Source organism: Nothobranchius furzeri, chromosome 2, assembly GCF_043380555.1.
Source record: "Nothobranchius furzeri strain GRZ-AD chromosome 2, NfurGRZ-RIMD1, whole genome shotgun sequence".
NCBI classification, from domain to species: domain Eukaryota; kingdom Metazoa; phylum Chordata; class Actinopteri; order Cyprinodontiformes; family Nothobranchiidae; genus Nothobranchius; species Nothobranchius furzeri.
In genome coordinates this window covers 81,665,732-81,680,099 of record NC_091742.1, presented here as the reverse complement: position 1 = coordinate 81,680,099, position 14,368 = coordinate 81,665,732, and the positions used below count along the sequence as shown (strand labels likewise).

Below are 14,368 nucleotides of genomic sequence, written 5' to 3'. Positions count from 1 at the left end.
AAAGGCTCAAATGTGTCCGTCTTTACCCAGGATGCACCCTTCATTTCCCACCTCATCTCAAGATTCATTTAGGTCCAAATGGGAGATTTTTGTTCAAAGCAGCAGAGGATGACAGTTTAAGGTGAACTTACATGGAAATCTGGCAATGCAAAAATGAAAATCTTAACATGGTTGTGTTGTCAGGCTTATGTTGTTTGAATAATTGTTTTAATGTCATTTTTGTTAAGGATTATGAGAAAAGTCATCACATATGGTGGCAAAGCTCTTGTAGCTCCTCGAGGATAAGTAAAAAAAAATCTGTCATGTTTTGAGCTCCAGTGTCACTAGCTTGTGTTTAGTGCAGTAGTGGTAGGCAAACAGAAAGTGTGCCGAGGTAAGGATGAGAATAAACCTGAGGGATAGACCATTCAGGTTTGCAGTCAAAAGTCTCGGCCCACTTAAAATAGGTCACAGCCACAGTTTGTTCCATGCCTCCATGTTATTCCCTGCTGCTGCAAATGTCAGACATGGTCTTCCAACATTTGTTTGAACAGATTAAACTATGCCTCTAAAGACCAAATGAAAAACTTTTTGAAAAAATTGCTCAAAACAAAGGCTTTGAATTAATTTATGGGAAGCTGACGATCTGAGAATGTCAAACATCACTGCATAATCCTGAAATGTGCTCTAGATCCAGCACTTTAATGCTTGTTTTTGCTAAATGCTCCATTGTTTGTCTAGGTCTTCTCAGTGCTGGAGTCAACCTATCAACATGACAGTCTTCGCTACCTCCTGGACTTTTTTGTACCTGCCAAGCACCTCTTGCACAAACTTCAGCAGCATGCCTGTGTGAGTCCCAAACTGCAAACATGTTGCAGAAAAGAACACACACATAGCGCTATAATCAGAAGCAGGATCAGCTGTCACACGCCAGAAGTATACTGTGGGAAATCTGTTAGCCGTCAATTTTTTTAAGTTCTCTGGTGAAAGTGGTCGTCTGGTGGTGTTTATGTGTATGCAAGAGCTTGTAGAAGTGCCTGTCAGCCCTCTGAGCTCACTGTCCAAGACTCAAGTCAGTCAAGATTAATCAACCCTCGGGTTTTAAGTAAAGCTCAAGGCAGTTGACTTCATTCCCAGGACGTAAATAGCAATGTTTGGAATCAGAGGAGACAAATCTAAGATTTATGTTGGTTCCATGAAACCCAACGTCAGGCTGAGTTCATGTAAACTCAGACGAATCGCCTGTTAATTCCAAATTTTCAGATTATGCTAAGCAATAAAACAAGACTTTGTCAAGAGTTTTTTGTTTCTTGACTGTTTAAAGTCTAATCTAGTTCATATTTCAATTTAGGAAAATCCTTAAATTATATTAGACTAACTTGGCAGAAATTCAAGGATCAAAGGGTCAGGCAGTCAGTATTTAAGGCTATAGTAGCCAAACCCTGAAAAATCAACAAAAAGATTTAAAGAGCAAGTCACCCCCTGCCAGAGTCTAACTCCACTCCCACTTCATGTTTGAAAATGCAACAAATGCTGTTGCCAGGCAGACCGAGAGGGCGGAGCTGCTAACAAATACACACACACACACACAGGGTCAGGACAGCATTGTGACATCATAATGTACCAGTTTACATCATAGCATACCTCTTAGCCAATAGCGGTGGCAGATTTAAATTAAAATACAGTGCAGAGTTTTTACCTGACAACGGCACAACACTGCCAGTTTTAGGCAGAATGTTTAAATTTTAACCAAGATGCATTGAAGTGCCAAATTATTGACAACACGTGTCTGCAGCACGATTAGACACACGTTTATATAGTTTATCAGCAAAAAAAAGTTTATTTGGGGGTGACTTGCTCTTTAACCTCACCATAAAAGGTTTGTAAAACCACCAAAAACTTGGAAAACGTCAAAGGTACTATTTTATATCCAAATGAGACAGATTACTAACCACAAAACAAACTAAACAAAAGAAACAATGGCAGAAACAAAATGCCATACAGAAAATAAAACAAGGAAAAACGATCACGATCAAAATACAAAAACACACAAAAAAATTTTCAATTAAACAACCACAAATTAACACATAATGGCAACAATTACACACCTAGATCCTAATTTAAAAGTCTAATCTTCCAAAGTACTTAAAATATCTAACAGTCACGAGAAATCCAGTACTGTTTCTTTAAGATTTCTACTTCCCAAATTATGCAATTATACCTAATTTCCTGATATAAAACAACTCAAGGGTCCAAAAGGGAAAGTTCCTTGCATTTGCTTGACATTTTACCATTTTCGTGCAATAACATGAATGAGTGAAATAAACTGGCAGGTTGACAGGCAGACATGGCAGCCTCTTTCCTTGGATGCTCTGTTCAACAGAAGGGTTGTACAAGAATGTGAACGGTAAATAAAAAGGTTTTGCTTGTAGTTTTCTGTCATCTCCATTCAGGGAAGTCTTCACTTAGCAAACTTTATGTAACTGCATCTGCAAATACTGTCTTGCAAGAAATTAGGCGAACAAACGAAGTGAAGCCAAGTCAAATGTCTGGTGTTTACACATTTTTTTAAACCTTCTGATCACAACATCAAACCACTGGCGGTGTTTAGCTCAGGTTTGTGCTTAGAAGCTTCATATCGTGTTTCTTCGTAACGTTTTCTCTAGACTCACACAACAAGTTGTGTTTTTTCTGTTGCTGAGTGGAGTTGCCTGGGACTTTGAGTCATGTCAATAATTCCTTCCATACGTGATTGTGTTACTGCTGGGGAGAGAGAGTGAGAGTTTGGAGGGGCATACGGAGAGAATGAACATGGCCTTGATTCACAGTGGCTGGTGTGCTCGTGTGAATGTCCAAAAAAAAAAAAGAAAGAAAAAAGAGAAGATGCTTCAGGTTACAGACTGGGGACTGGTTGTGGAATTTTTGTGAAGCGGGAAAAAGGAAAAAGGGCCGAACTAAAACCCCCAAAGAGTTTTAGAAAGTGGACCGAAGCTAAAAAGCATTTATATGCTAACATCCAACATAAAAGCTATCAAATGTTCACTTGACTGCAGCGGAGACACAAAAGAGGCTGAAGGAAAAGGGGAAGAAGTTGAATAACGTACAAAGAGGCGGAAAAGGGATGATATAAAAGACGTTGAGCCAGAAATTGTCTAATGTGTTTGGAGGGTGTGGAGGAGGGCGGGAGCAGCCGTAGGTCAGTACTGTAGACGTGACTGGGGAGAGCAGAGGTAGGTTTGATCGTCTTCGGACTTTAAGATGGGGGATTTAGATCTTACAGCATTTGTGAGAGCAGGAATGCTGCTTGGATTAAAAAGCCTTACCTTAATAAATCAGATGAATAATGGAGCCTAAGACACAAGCTGAGATTTTCATCCTTAGAGCTCTTCTATGAATGTTTTTGCGGAACTGGCAGTGCTGTTGGCTTAAATGAGTGTTTTCTTATAGAGCTAGAGACTGTTTTCCTCTGGTGAGACAGAGTGTTATTTTAGCAGCAGCTGGCTGTTGAGGGGACCTGGTCATGTGCGGCTTGCTGTCTGACTCACTGCTCTCCAGAGTTAGTCAGTTGAAGTGGTTGTACCATGTGGAAAACACTGTTTGGGTCACGTGTCTGATTTTTATATGTGGCGCTGGCTTCAGCGTCAGTTGGACAAAAGAATAAAAAGTGCTGACTAGTGCGGTGCAGGTTCTCGACTCCGGTGTCAGACGAGCGGGAAAGCTCCTACGCGAGAGACAGTTTGTTCATGTCAGAGAATGTATGAGACAAGACACGACCTTAAAAGTTGGATTTCAGGAAATGTTATCAACCTAGAGAGGCTCAAAGGGTAACATGTTGAATGTTGATGAATGTCTTTTGTTCAAAGCTCTAATGCATTTATTTTCTTGATCAGTCTCAGTATCTGGGTTGCCTGTTCCTCCACTCCGGCTGGCCTCTCTGTTTGGGTGAAAAAGTGGTGGTCCAGCTCTCCACCTTGGACTGGAGACTTCTGCGCTGTAATGACTTCTACCTGCAGGTGGTGCCCTTCTCTACACGATGCCCCAGACTGGCACTAAAGTGTCTGGCACCTGGGGGTCGCACCGTTCAAGAAATACTGGTGCCTGAGTCGCAACACCCTCTAGTGTTCACCTCCGAGTGGCTGCACAGTGTCAACAAAGAACGAGGCCACAAGCGAGAAGGTTTGCAGGGAAAAGCTTTTTTAAATTACTGACATCAGACACACATGTATCTGCTCTCAAACTCCGACAAAAGCAGCATTTGTTCTGAATGTCCACATAAAATACTATGTCATATGTAGCTGTTTATCAGAGGTTGCACTTTTAAGTTCATTTGTTTTTGTTTTTGTTTACTGCTTGGTCAAACTCTAGAATTTAAAGGTGTTCTTGCATTGATCCTAAATGTTAAAAGGACAACCATTTATTATTGGTGTTCACTCATTTACATTACGTCTTTGCACAGTTGGAGGAGGACTCGACACCTGCCTGGTCAGCACATGTGATGGTGTAGTACGTCTACCATGGAAGGAGGTTGTCTACCCAAAATTCATCCATGACCCATCTGAGGAGATTGGCTTGATGGCCAACGCTGATGGTTTGATATCCAGCCGCCTTCCTAGTGAGGGCAGCAGCAGCCTAGGAGGTTGGGGTGGCTCTTCCTCTGTTGAGCTGGACTCCTGGTCCTGGGATGAGGAAGAGGATGACGGTTTTCCACCAGATGGCGTGGACTCTGACCCCATGCTCCGACGAAGGCGCAGTGAAGATGGGCTAGGGCGGACTGCACGGCAGGCTCATCTTGATGGGGATTACGTTGAGCTTTTGGAACCCAGAGGGGGTCCTGATGGGGGAGTTGACTCAAGGCAGAGGTACCTGGAGATGCATGGGATTTGCAAAACAAAGACCTTACCTTTATGTAAGAGAGGCAAAGCCATCAAATTACGCAAAGGAAAAGTTTGGAGTTCCGGGAAAGCAGAGAGGTCAGGAAGCTTCCGTGGTATGCATAGCTTCAAAGGAGAAGTGGTGACCCAGAAGCATGGTGTGTTACCACCAAAGCCTTCAGCAGCTGCTGCAGAATCTGGCAGAGAAAGACGGGCTTACCCTTCCTCGATTCATGACTCTGATGAAAGAGGGAAAATAAGCAGAAGTTCGGAAGGACTAGAAACCCCCAATCTTTGTTTTGATGGCCCAGTTGAAGAACGACGGCCAGGTGTGGGTAGAGAAAGAGACAGCAACGGTTTCACACAGTCGCCTCGAGACGATCACAGAGGTAAAGACTCCCAGAGCAGTGACAGCTTAGCTGCAAATGAAATCTATGAATTCTGCCACAAGGCTGAGCATGTTGTAGAGGGCCTATCAGATCATGGATCACAATCCGATTCTGTTTTTGAGGATACAGACAAACCACTGAGTGGAGACAGCGATGCTGTCACCCCAACATTGAACTCACCAGAGAGACTCTTTACTGGAGTTTCACAAAGTGACAATTCTCCAAGCAGTGAGTCTAAAATGAAGATGTCATGTGAGTTAACAGTTACAGATGAAAAGGACAAAGGAAAGAATGAAGAAAGAGTGTGCCCCAGGGGGAAAGAAGTTAAAACAGCTGGATTCAGAGCACCACGGTAGAGATTGTTCAATAAAATTTACTATTTTATCTTGTTTGTTGTAATTTAGCACTTTATTGCATGTTAAAGAACAGTTGAAACTCTGCACAGATTGCTGCACTGCAAAAACTGTCCATTGTACCTTGGTAAGATCTGCCTGTGTTTTGTTTTTAGGAGGAAAAGGAAGGGAAAGGGGGCCAAAGGGAGGGTGAAGTCTGGCGGCCGTACAAACCAGAAGGGAGTTAAACTACAGGGTAAAACTCCTCAGCCAAATCCTGCCAATAACTCTGCATGTACAGAGTTACGGTTCACCAAGGAAAGCCAGTCTGAACCAATGAAAAAGGCTGATGAACCAGATGGAGAGCCCACAACAAAGAGCAAAGAGAAAGAAAACACAAGGAAATGCAGTACAGGTCCGAAGACATGAATACATTGTTGTGTAAATGTTATGAACCGTCCCTCGTCATCTTAAGTGTTTGCTTTTTCCCCTTTGTCAGCAAAGACAGAAGTTGAACCATTGCCTGGATGCAGTAGCCAGTCTGGCACATCTTTCTTAAACCACTCTACAGAGGAGGTTGGGTCATCGGTCACATGTTCTGACCAACAAAACGGTGTTATCTATGAAGAGCCTCCTCTTCTCAGGGACCTGGATGCTGACCTACTTCAGTCGGGAAAACTACAGTTAACAGGTAAGCTGTCTCCTACCTACTCAAGAGAGCCATGAGGTACATGACAGGGGACACAGTGTTAGGGTTGGACCTGGTTCACAAGGCAAGATAATTATGCCAAAGTTTTACCCAATTTTTCCTTCCAACAGTCTTAAGGATGCCCCGAAGGGCTCCAAAGATAATCTTATCAGATATTCCTGTCATGTGTGGAGTGTTAAGAGTGCTCTGAAGCATGTAAGGGACTGTTCCAGTTACAAATGGCAGTGTGTGATGTGCTCTGAGGACAAATGAGCTTTCTGCCATTTAAATGTGATGTGCAGTCAACCAGAAAGTACGTGGACTACAGCAAGAGGAATCCAAATACTACTCCTCATCTGCCATGTTTCTTTACTCAAAAGTCATGTTCGATCGGGAGAGGTTTTGCAACATTTCTCATTTGACCAAGGAATGTTCTTTGTGAAACTGGTTTATGAGTGATGTGTTGTCTTTGCCATGTCACCATGCAGTGAACCCAATCTCAAACTTCTTGGTACTTTTTTTTTCAGCATTTACATTGTCTCAGGTAAATAGAATCAAGCTCCTAGTATAGACAATTGGTCACAGTCTTGCTACACTGAAATATTGTCTGTCTTTCCATTTATTAATAACTCTATGATTCATAACCGTAGGTACAGTGGACAGGCTGGGGCGAGCTCTGGTGTTCATACATGCAAATATAACAGAGGATAGTTTCTGTGCAGAGAAGACAGCCCACGTTCTGGCCTGCTTCCACAGAATCACTCGGTAAGCCTTTAGGTCCTTCCACTTTCCACTCCCTATCAGGAAATCAAAATGAGTCACTCCATTTTTGTTTTCCCATGCACTAAAAATAATAATCTAAGTTGCAGTCAGGCCTTTGCACTTTAAGCATTTACTATTGTGACAGTGTGAGCGTCCTGTCACAGTGTCCCGATTGATCATGCGCCCTGGCTACTTGGCCAAGGGGATGTCCCTTTGGCTGACTGGTTAGAGTCTGGGGATCGAATCCCGCCCGGGCCCTCGTTTCTCCACCTTGCCACATTTGGCGTTGTTGGCAGGATCCATGTTAAGTAGGTCCATGGATGTGAAGTTTGTGGCACCCTGCGCGGGAGCACGAGGACGTGCTTGTGGAAAGAGGGGGGAAGATGTGACAGTGTGAGCGTCCTGTCACAATGTCCCGATTGATCATGCGCCCTGGCTACTTGGCCAAGGGGATGTCCCTTTGGCTGACTGGTTAGAGCGTATGACACTCACCCGGGAGTCTGGGGATCGAATCCCGCCCAGGCCCTCGTTTATCCACCTTGCCACATTATGTTGTCAAGCCCTAACCCTTACTGTACGTCTTTCATGCCTTATGGAGGTGGACCTGTCAGCGTGCTTTCATTTTGAAATGCAGATGTATAAAAGTCAGGAACATTAATGAGCTGCAAAAATGTAGGTCACTTTGGGTAGCTTCCTGTTTTTGCAATGAAGATATACTGACCATACACTAGTTAAACTATCACACTCCTGGTTAGAGGTGCCTACATGGTCTGAGCAACTAGGTGATGCAATACTTTTAGAAAGAAAATATAATGAAAGGAAGTCAATTATTGATTTGAGTATTAACTTTGCTTTTGTTCCCATAAGGCCTGAAGCCAAAGAAAAAGGTCTGACAGTGGTAATTGACAGCAGACGCTCCCAACCATCTGCTCTGTGCCTCTCTGCACTTAAACTGTTCCAGGTGAGTCAAGGGAGGGAGATAAATTGTTGTGAATACAAATGTGCCAAATATTGGTTTGTAGGCTTTAATTACTCTCCAGACGTGCTAGTAGCGCAAACACATATGTGTTTGTGTTCCAGGTGTTAGTGCCTGGTGGTCTTGGATCTGTCCTAGTCCTGGTAGAGGAGCAGCAGGAGTTATTTACTCTGGAAAGAGACAAGGTGATCTCACCAACATTGTATGCTAATAATTTTATGTACATAACATCAAAATGCACTGTTGTGTTGTTTGTTTACTGTAGGTATTGTTGTGTTGAATTTTCCTTCCTTTTCTCAGACTCACATCGTGCAGGGTACAGCCGTCCTTCAGCAATATATCGACAAACAACAGTTGCCCCAAGAGCTGAATGGAGACTTCAGTCACTGTCATGCAGACTGGTTGGCCTTCAGACTGGTAAAATCACATATTTTTTTCCTGATCAATTTGTGTTTCATCTGCTTTTAGCATCTTTTTTGTAGTTTTTTTTTTACAATAGAGTGTGCATTTGGTCATAAAAAAATCAACCCAGTAATAATAATAATAAATGTTTTAAATGTTTTATGAATTTTTTATGTTATTTATTCATTTATATGTGAGTAATAATCTTAGTAAAAGTTTAAAAAGCATTTCAATTGTATTGTTTAATTCAATAATATAAGAGTACAGTATAGTATAGTATAGTATAGTATAGTATAGTATAGTATAGTATAGTATAGTGTAGTATAGTGTAGTATAATAAAATAGGCTCTCACCACCTGTAGATGCTTAACTAGAGAACATTAGACATGCATAGGACTGGGAATGGCAAATTTTGATGAAGGCACTTATAGTAACACACCATCTAGATGCTTTTAGGCCAGATGTGGTTTTATGGGAGAGGTCAAGGGGCTAAGATAAAGTGATGTATTTAATGAACTGATTAGATCATATCTGATTTGGATCACTCAGAGAACATTTAGGGACCACAGTCAGATATGCATTTTGTAGGTCAGTGGGAGAAAATCCAGGATACCCATAGAAAACCCATGCATACATGGAGAGAACATGATAACTCCATGCAGAATGGAGGCAATCAGGATTCAAACCTGCAACCTTCTCACAGCAAGGCAACAGTGCTACCAACTGCACCAACATACAGCCCTGCATTGATTACACATTGGCTTTACCCTGATATGTCAAAGAGAATGATCTTGATTAAAAACACAAAATGAAAAAATAGTCAAACTGACATTTTTTCCCCATCAGAGGCTGGAGGGACTGACAGAGCGCTGCGAGAGCGCCCTCTCGCTGCTTGGAGAAGCACTGCAGGCGATAGAGACAGAGCCCATGCCAGACAACATTAAGGTCATCTTCCATCAAATGCTATCAGAACATCTTACTCGCTATGTCACTTTGAAGCCCTTGAATGTGTGTACTCAGTACATTTCTTCATCTTTTAAGGATGTTCCCCAGAGCCTCGACAAACACAGGCAGCTCATGACGAGTGTCCTGGTGGACCAACGCCTAACTGAACTTCAGCAGAGGGGCGGGGCTTGTCTTGCTGGACTGACAAATTGTTCCTCTGCACTGGCGCAGAAATCACTAGACTGCAGGTACCAGAAACTACAGACAATTCTTGTTGGACCTCTTACTTTGAAGCCTTCCGATGGGGAACATAATCATAGCACGTTAGGGAACTAGATTGTTTCTATACCACGAGGTTTCTGTGCTCAAAAACAAACGATTGTGAGTAGAAATCAAGTACTGATGGCTACATTAACATGTAGGTGTACGCTTCAGACCAGTGAGCTGAAGCACTTTTTGAAATGGATGAATGAATGAATGAATGAAAGAATGAATGAATCACAGTAACAGCAGCAACAAAAATGCTTGAACATAAATAAGCCACGCCCACAGATTCTCTAAGTGTAGTGGTCTAGGAAGTATGTACCATACCCTTCTCAGATTCAGCAGATGTTATGATAACGCTAGTTTTTTCTATGGTAGCTAATAGATAGGTTAGGCTTCCAATGAAACGTAAATTTAAAGCATAGACAGCAGCTTAGACTGGAGAGCAATGTTCTGTTTGTTGGTGTTGCCAATGGTGCTTATGATGTGTCCTCTTACATGCTAAGAGCTGCTTAGTGGTCCCTACCCATACAACACACACACACACACACACACACACACACACACACAGAGAGAGAGAGAGCTTTTATTCAAAGTGGTTCTTAGCAGTGTGAGCTATCTTCTCTCATAAAAGATTAGAAGGGAAGTACCCAGTCTTAGTCAAGCTGCAGAACGTCTTTTTTTCTTCTTTTGTGGTTTTCTGTTCTTTTGATTGGTTTTCCTGTTTTCTTCCTCAATGTGGACACAAAAAGGTCCCCTGTCTAAAGACTCAGAAATAGGACCACAGAGGAATATGTCACACACAGTTAAACTCCTGCATGCAGTATAAATCTAAGCACCGTTTGAACCAGCTCCAGACGAGCTAAAAAGCATCCCTCCTGTCCCCTAGATGGCTGAACAAATGCATCATCAGCTACATTCTCTCATAAATGAGTCGGTTTACAGCTGGGATAGACATTAGACTGAAAAATAAGTAGACTTTTTCAACTAAACTGTCATAATGAGCTCAAATGTTACAGTGTACTGAGCAGTTAGATGAGCAGGAAATACTGACATAATCAGTTTAGACCCGAGGGCTTAAAAGCTTTCCTATTAGGGGGATTTATGTTTCAGATCCTCTCAACTACACAAAACACATTTGGTTTCATCAGACACAAACACCATCATTCCACCTTGTTCTGTTATTTAAAGTTGCACCTTTAACATAGAGCTACAAGAGCAAAACCTCAATTTCCCTCTCCTTACTCATATTCTCCAGATCCTTTTGGGGGATCCCAAAGGATTCCCTGGTCAGGGAGAGTTCATAATCCCTCCAGGGGGCATTCCAGTTCTGTGAGGGGAGTATCGGCAGTGTGTCACAAGTGTGCTGGTGAGTGAAGCAAAGGCAGGCAGGCAGACATGCAGGAACGGTTTAACAAAAAGGTTTTAATAACAGAACACGCTGGACTACTGAAACAATGATCCAACCAGAGACACAGAACTGAAGGGGTTTAAATACAAGAGGGCTGGGAGCTTGGGTGATTGGAAAACGAGAGGCAGGTGGGAGCAATTAACATGGACACAGGACTGAACAGAAAGGGGAGTCAGGACAGGGTGTGACACAGTGATCCGATAATGGAGGATGCATATTTTGGCTGCTTGTATTCAGGATCTTTAACCAGCTCTCGTGACCATACATGATGGTTGGGATGCAGACAGACCATTATATTGACCTTTGCCCCAGCTCCTAATCCACCATGACAGACCAGAACGACACCCTCTGACCACCAACTAGACACAGAGACATATGACCTCCACTGCTAAACTGGAAGAATCTTTATCCTCTCACACAGCTTAAATATGATTTAATGGACAAGAAACCGTTTTTACTTGTTTACTCTGATTTTCAGGAGCGCCAGAGCTTTTTTTCCAGACCACTGCTGATAAACTGAAAAAATGAGTGAACTTGGTCTTTAGGACCCTGATGACCCAGACAGACGATGATGCTACCATTAGATTTTTGTCTTTGTCTCACACAGGGCTGCGCTCGCTGCAACCTCTAAGCTCTACGACAGCGTGGACGATGCTCTTCACAAGCTCGTCCAGGTCTCCAACCAGAGAGGTCGTGACCTGGAGGCGCTGGGACGACTGGCTGTGCTGGTGGACAAACTAGAAAAGGTCTTTCTCGGTCTTCCAGATGGATGTAGAGCTCTACTGAATGTTGCTCTAGTTTAAGTAGAACTTGAGCTCTGCTCACACACACACCTGTAGAAGAATGCAGCTTTCATGATTCTGTAGCTAAACATTAGCACTTCATTTTTTCTGTTTCCAAAATAGTCACGATGGACTCCAGACTGACTTCTTCTCACAGCTTGTTTCTTTACTTCCTCTCACATCTTTGTCTCAGTGCGATGAGCCAATAGTGTTCTAACAGCAAGGGCCTTCTGGCTCTGGTTCTCTCATCCACAGTGTGATAAGGAGATCGAACAGGTCCAGTCACAGCTGGACGACTACAAGGACCCTCCCCTATCTCTCAGCAGACTCTCGCTTAAACAACAGAAGTTCAGGACGTTCAGAGAAACCGCCAATGTGAGCGACGCAACCCTCCGCATTTCCCGTTTCACAATAAAGATCATGTCTGGTTAGCATAAATGCGTTTCCTGAGCAGGTTCATGCACCTGATTATGTAGCTTTTGCTGTAAAGGCATAATAGCTAGACTCGGTCGTCATGTATTTTGTGACTTTTAGCAGAAAACATGAAGGTTTTCTTTAGCGACGTTTAGCTTTCATTAGCTGTTTTTCATGGATCCATCAGGACCTCCACAGCGAGACCCTGGCAGTGCTCAGTGATCTAGAGGGATGGTGTGAGCTGAACTGGCAAGGCCTGAGTGATGTCCAGATCCGACTTCCACCTGTGAGGGAGAAGCTGAGAGACATGTCTCACTGTCTGTCTGACTGCTGGACCACTCTGGACAACACCCAGAGGCTGCTGTCCACACTGACAGAGGTAACGGAAGGCAGGAAGTAGCAGGAAGGTACAAAAAGCAGATTTATGGATTGAAATCTTTTCTGTTCTATCTCCTGCCAGGCAACCCAGTGGTGTGATGCAGTTTCCTCTACCCCTTCCCCACCCTCACCCCCCACTTCTACTTGTCCTCTTGCATCCCTCCCTCCAATTCCTCCATCACGTTTCCAGGACGCACGGTCCTTAGCCATGGAGCTTGGCGGCGGGGCGCTCCTTGATCTCTGGACTCATACGGTAGAGCGCTACCAGCAGACCGTAGCTCAGGTCAAACCACGGTTCCTCCAGTTGGACCGGAACCAGAATCAAGGCCAAGGGAAGGCCAAAACACCATCTGGCAGTAACTTCTGGGACCTGATGGGGCCTGAAGGAGAGGGCGACTGGGGCTTGGGTGCTGGAGGAGGGGATGGGGGTTTGCAGTCGTGGGGGTCCCTAGCATCACTGTTCAGACCACAAACCTGCTCCACACTGAAGATAGGAGATGAGAAAGGGAATAAGAAAGAAGGTGGATGCGGAGGAAATGGGGCAGGAGGAGCTGGAGGAGGGAAGTTCCTGCAGAACCTTCTGAATCCAACAAAGAAGAGTGTAAGTCTCTACTCAAAACGTTTACATTGTGTGTAACATTCACCCTGACTCATGTTTGGTTTCCCCAGCCTACAGAGGCCCCGCTCCCTCCAAAGCCACCAAGGAAGCGCCATCCAAGTTTTGACCTCCAGGCTCTTCTGGCTCCCCGCAGAGGCACCGCGACCCCCAAACCAGAGTCTCCCATTGGCGGGGCGAGTCGTAGCTCCCCGTTGTCCTGGCTGGGGCGGAAGACCCTAGCCGACCCCATCATCACCACCAGCATGGCTGCAGCAATCCCAGGATGGAGCAGCGGAGGAGGAGGGGTGTTGATCCGTGGGGTGGAGGTCAGCAGTAAGGAGGTGGTGGACCACACAGGGTCGCCACGGCAACATGTCCTTCTGGGCCGGACTGAGAGGGAAACTGGGACAGACAGGACTGGTTCATCTGCACAGAGGTGTGTTTCTTTTTCATCGATGTACTCTCTGCTTTTTACACTCTCTTGTTTTTAATCTGCTGTCCATTTGTCCTGCAGCAAGCTGTACCTGCTCTGGTGCCGGATGCTGAGCTCAGAGAGGCAGTATGTAGCAGTCCTGAAGGGGGTGGAGGAAACATACCTGCCCTTGCTGGAGCTCTCCGACTCCCCGGCCTCCATCAGGGGGAAGGAAGACTCGGTCTTCCCCAACTGGACCAGCCTCACTAACTTTCATTCACAGAATCTGCTGCCAGCGATGGAAGGAGCTCTCGTTCACAGCTTGTTGCAACAGGACTGCTTCAGCAAATATGTAAGCTTCTAAAAGTCCACTAGAGTTCTACCTGGGCCCCACCTGCTGGTGTAGCCGTTGTACTGGAACCTTTAATTGATGTATTTTGTTTATATAATTTACACTGGACCAAAGGAGTGCATGGAGGTATTTGTTCCTGCACTATAAAATACACACTGGGTTTGGTCAGTGGGTAAAAACAAGATTTGGGCAAATTTTTAGAGAAAGAACGTGGTGAACGGACCGCAGAGCAGCCCATGGTTTTAAACTCTGGTACTCTGGTAGTAGATGGAATTTTGATACCGGAGCATTAAACAGAATTACACACAGACCCTATGGAAAGCTAGTACTATGTAGCAAATAAAGATCGTGTACAAGTTCTGGGGCTGCATCCTTCAAAGGACAGCCTTACCTGGTCTATGTAGGTCGGGTTG

The 14,368-nt window shown here is 44.2% G+C and overlaps 1 protein-coding gene across 3 annotated transcripts in view; it reads left to right on the top strand.

Annotated features, from left to right (window-relative positions):
- arhgef40 (Rho guanine nucleotide exchange factor (GEF) 40) overlaps positions 1-14,368 on the top strand; it is a 45,463-nt gene that overhangs the window by 13,461 nt on the left and 17,634 nt on the right. For all 3 annotated transcript variants that reach the window (XM_054747430.2, XM_070548953.1, XM_070548954.1), the window contains exons 3-19: positions 721-828; positions 3,870-4,155; positions 4,436-5,591; positions 5,748-5,986; positions 6,071-6,262; positions 6,910-7,024; positions 7,889-7,982; positions 8,102-8,182; positions 8,298-8,414; positions 9,246-9,344; positions 9,441-9,592; positions 11,627-11,765; positions 12,057-12,176; positions 12,403-12,594; positions 12,676-13,194; positions 13,263-13,627; positions 13,706-13,955. In XM_054747430.2, coding sequence (XP_054603405.2) covers positions 721-828; positions 3,870-4,155; positions 4,436-5,591; positions 5,748-5,986; positions 6,071-6,262; positions 6,910-7,024; positions 7,889-7,982; positions 8,102-8,182; positions 8,298-8,414; positions 9,246-9,344; positions 9,441-9,592; positions 11,627-11,765; positions 12,057-12,176; positions 12,403-12,594; positions 12,676-13,194; positions 13,263-13,627; positions 13,706-13,955 — 4,224 coding nt within the window. The remainder of the gene's footprint in view (positions 1-720; positions 829-3,869; positions 4,156-4,435; positions 5,592-5,747; positions 5,987-6,070; positions 6,263-6,909; positions 7,025-7,888; positions 7,983-8,101; positions 8,183-8,297; positions 8,415-9,245; positions 9,345-9,440; positions 9,593-11,626; positions 11,766-12,056; positions 12,177-12,402; positions 12,595-12,675; positions 13,195-13,262; positions 13,628-13,705; positions 13,956-14,368) is intronic.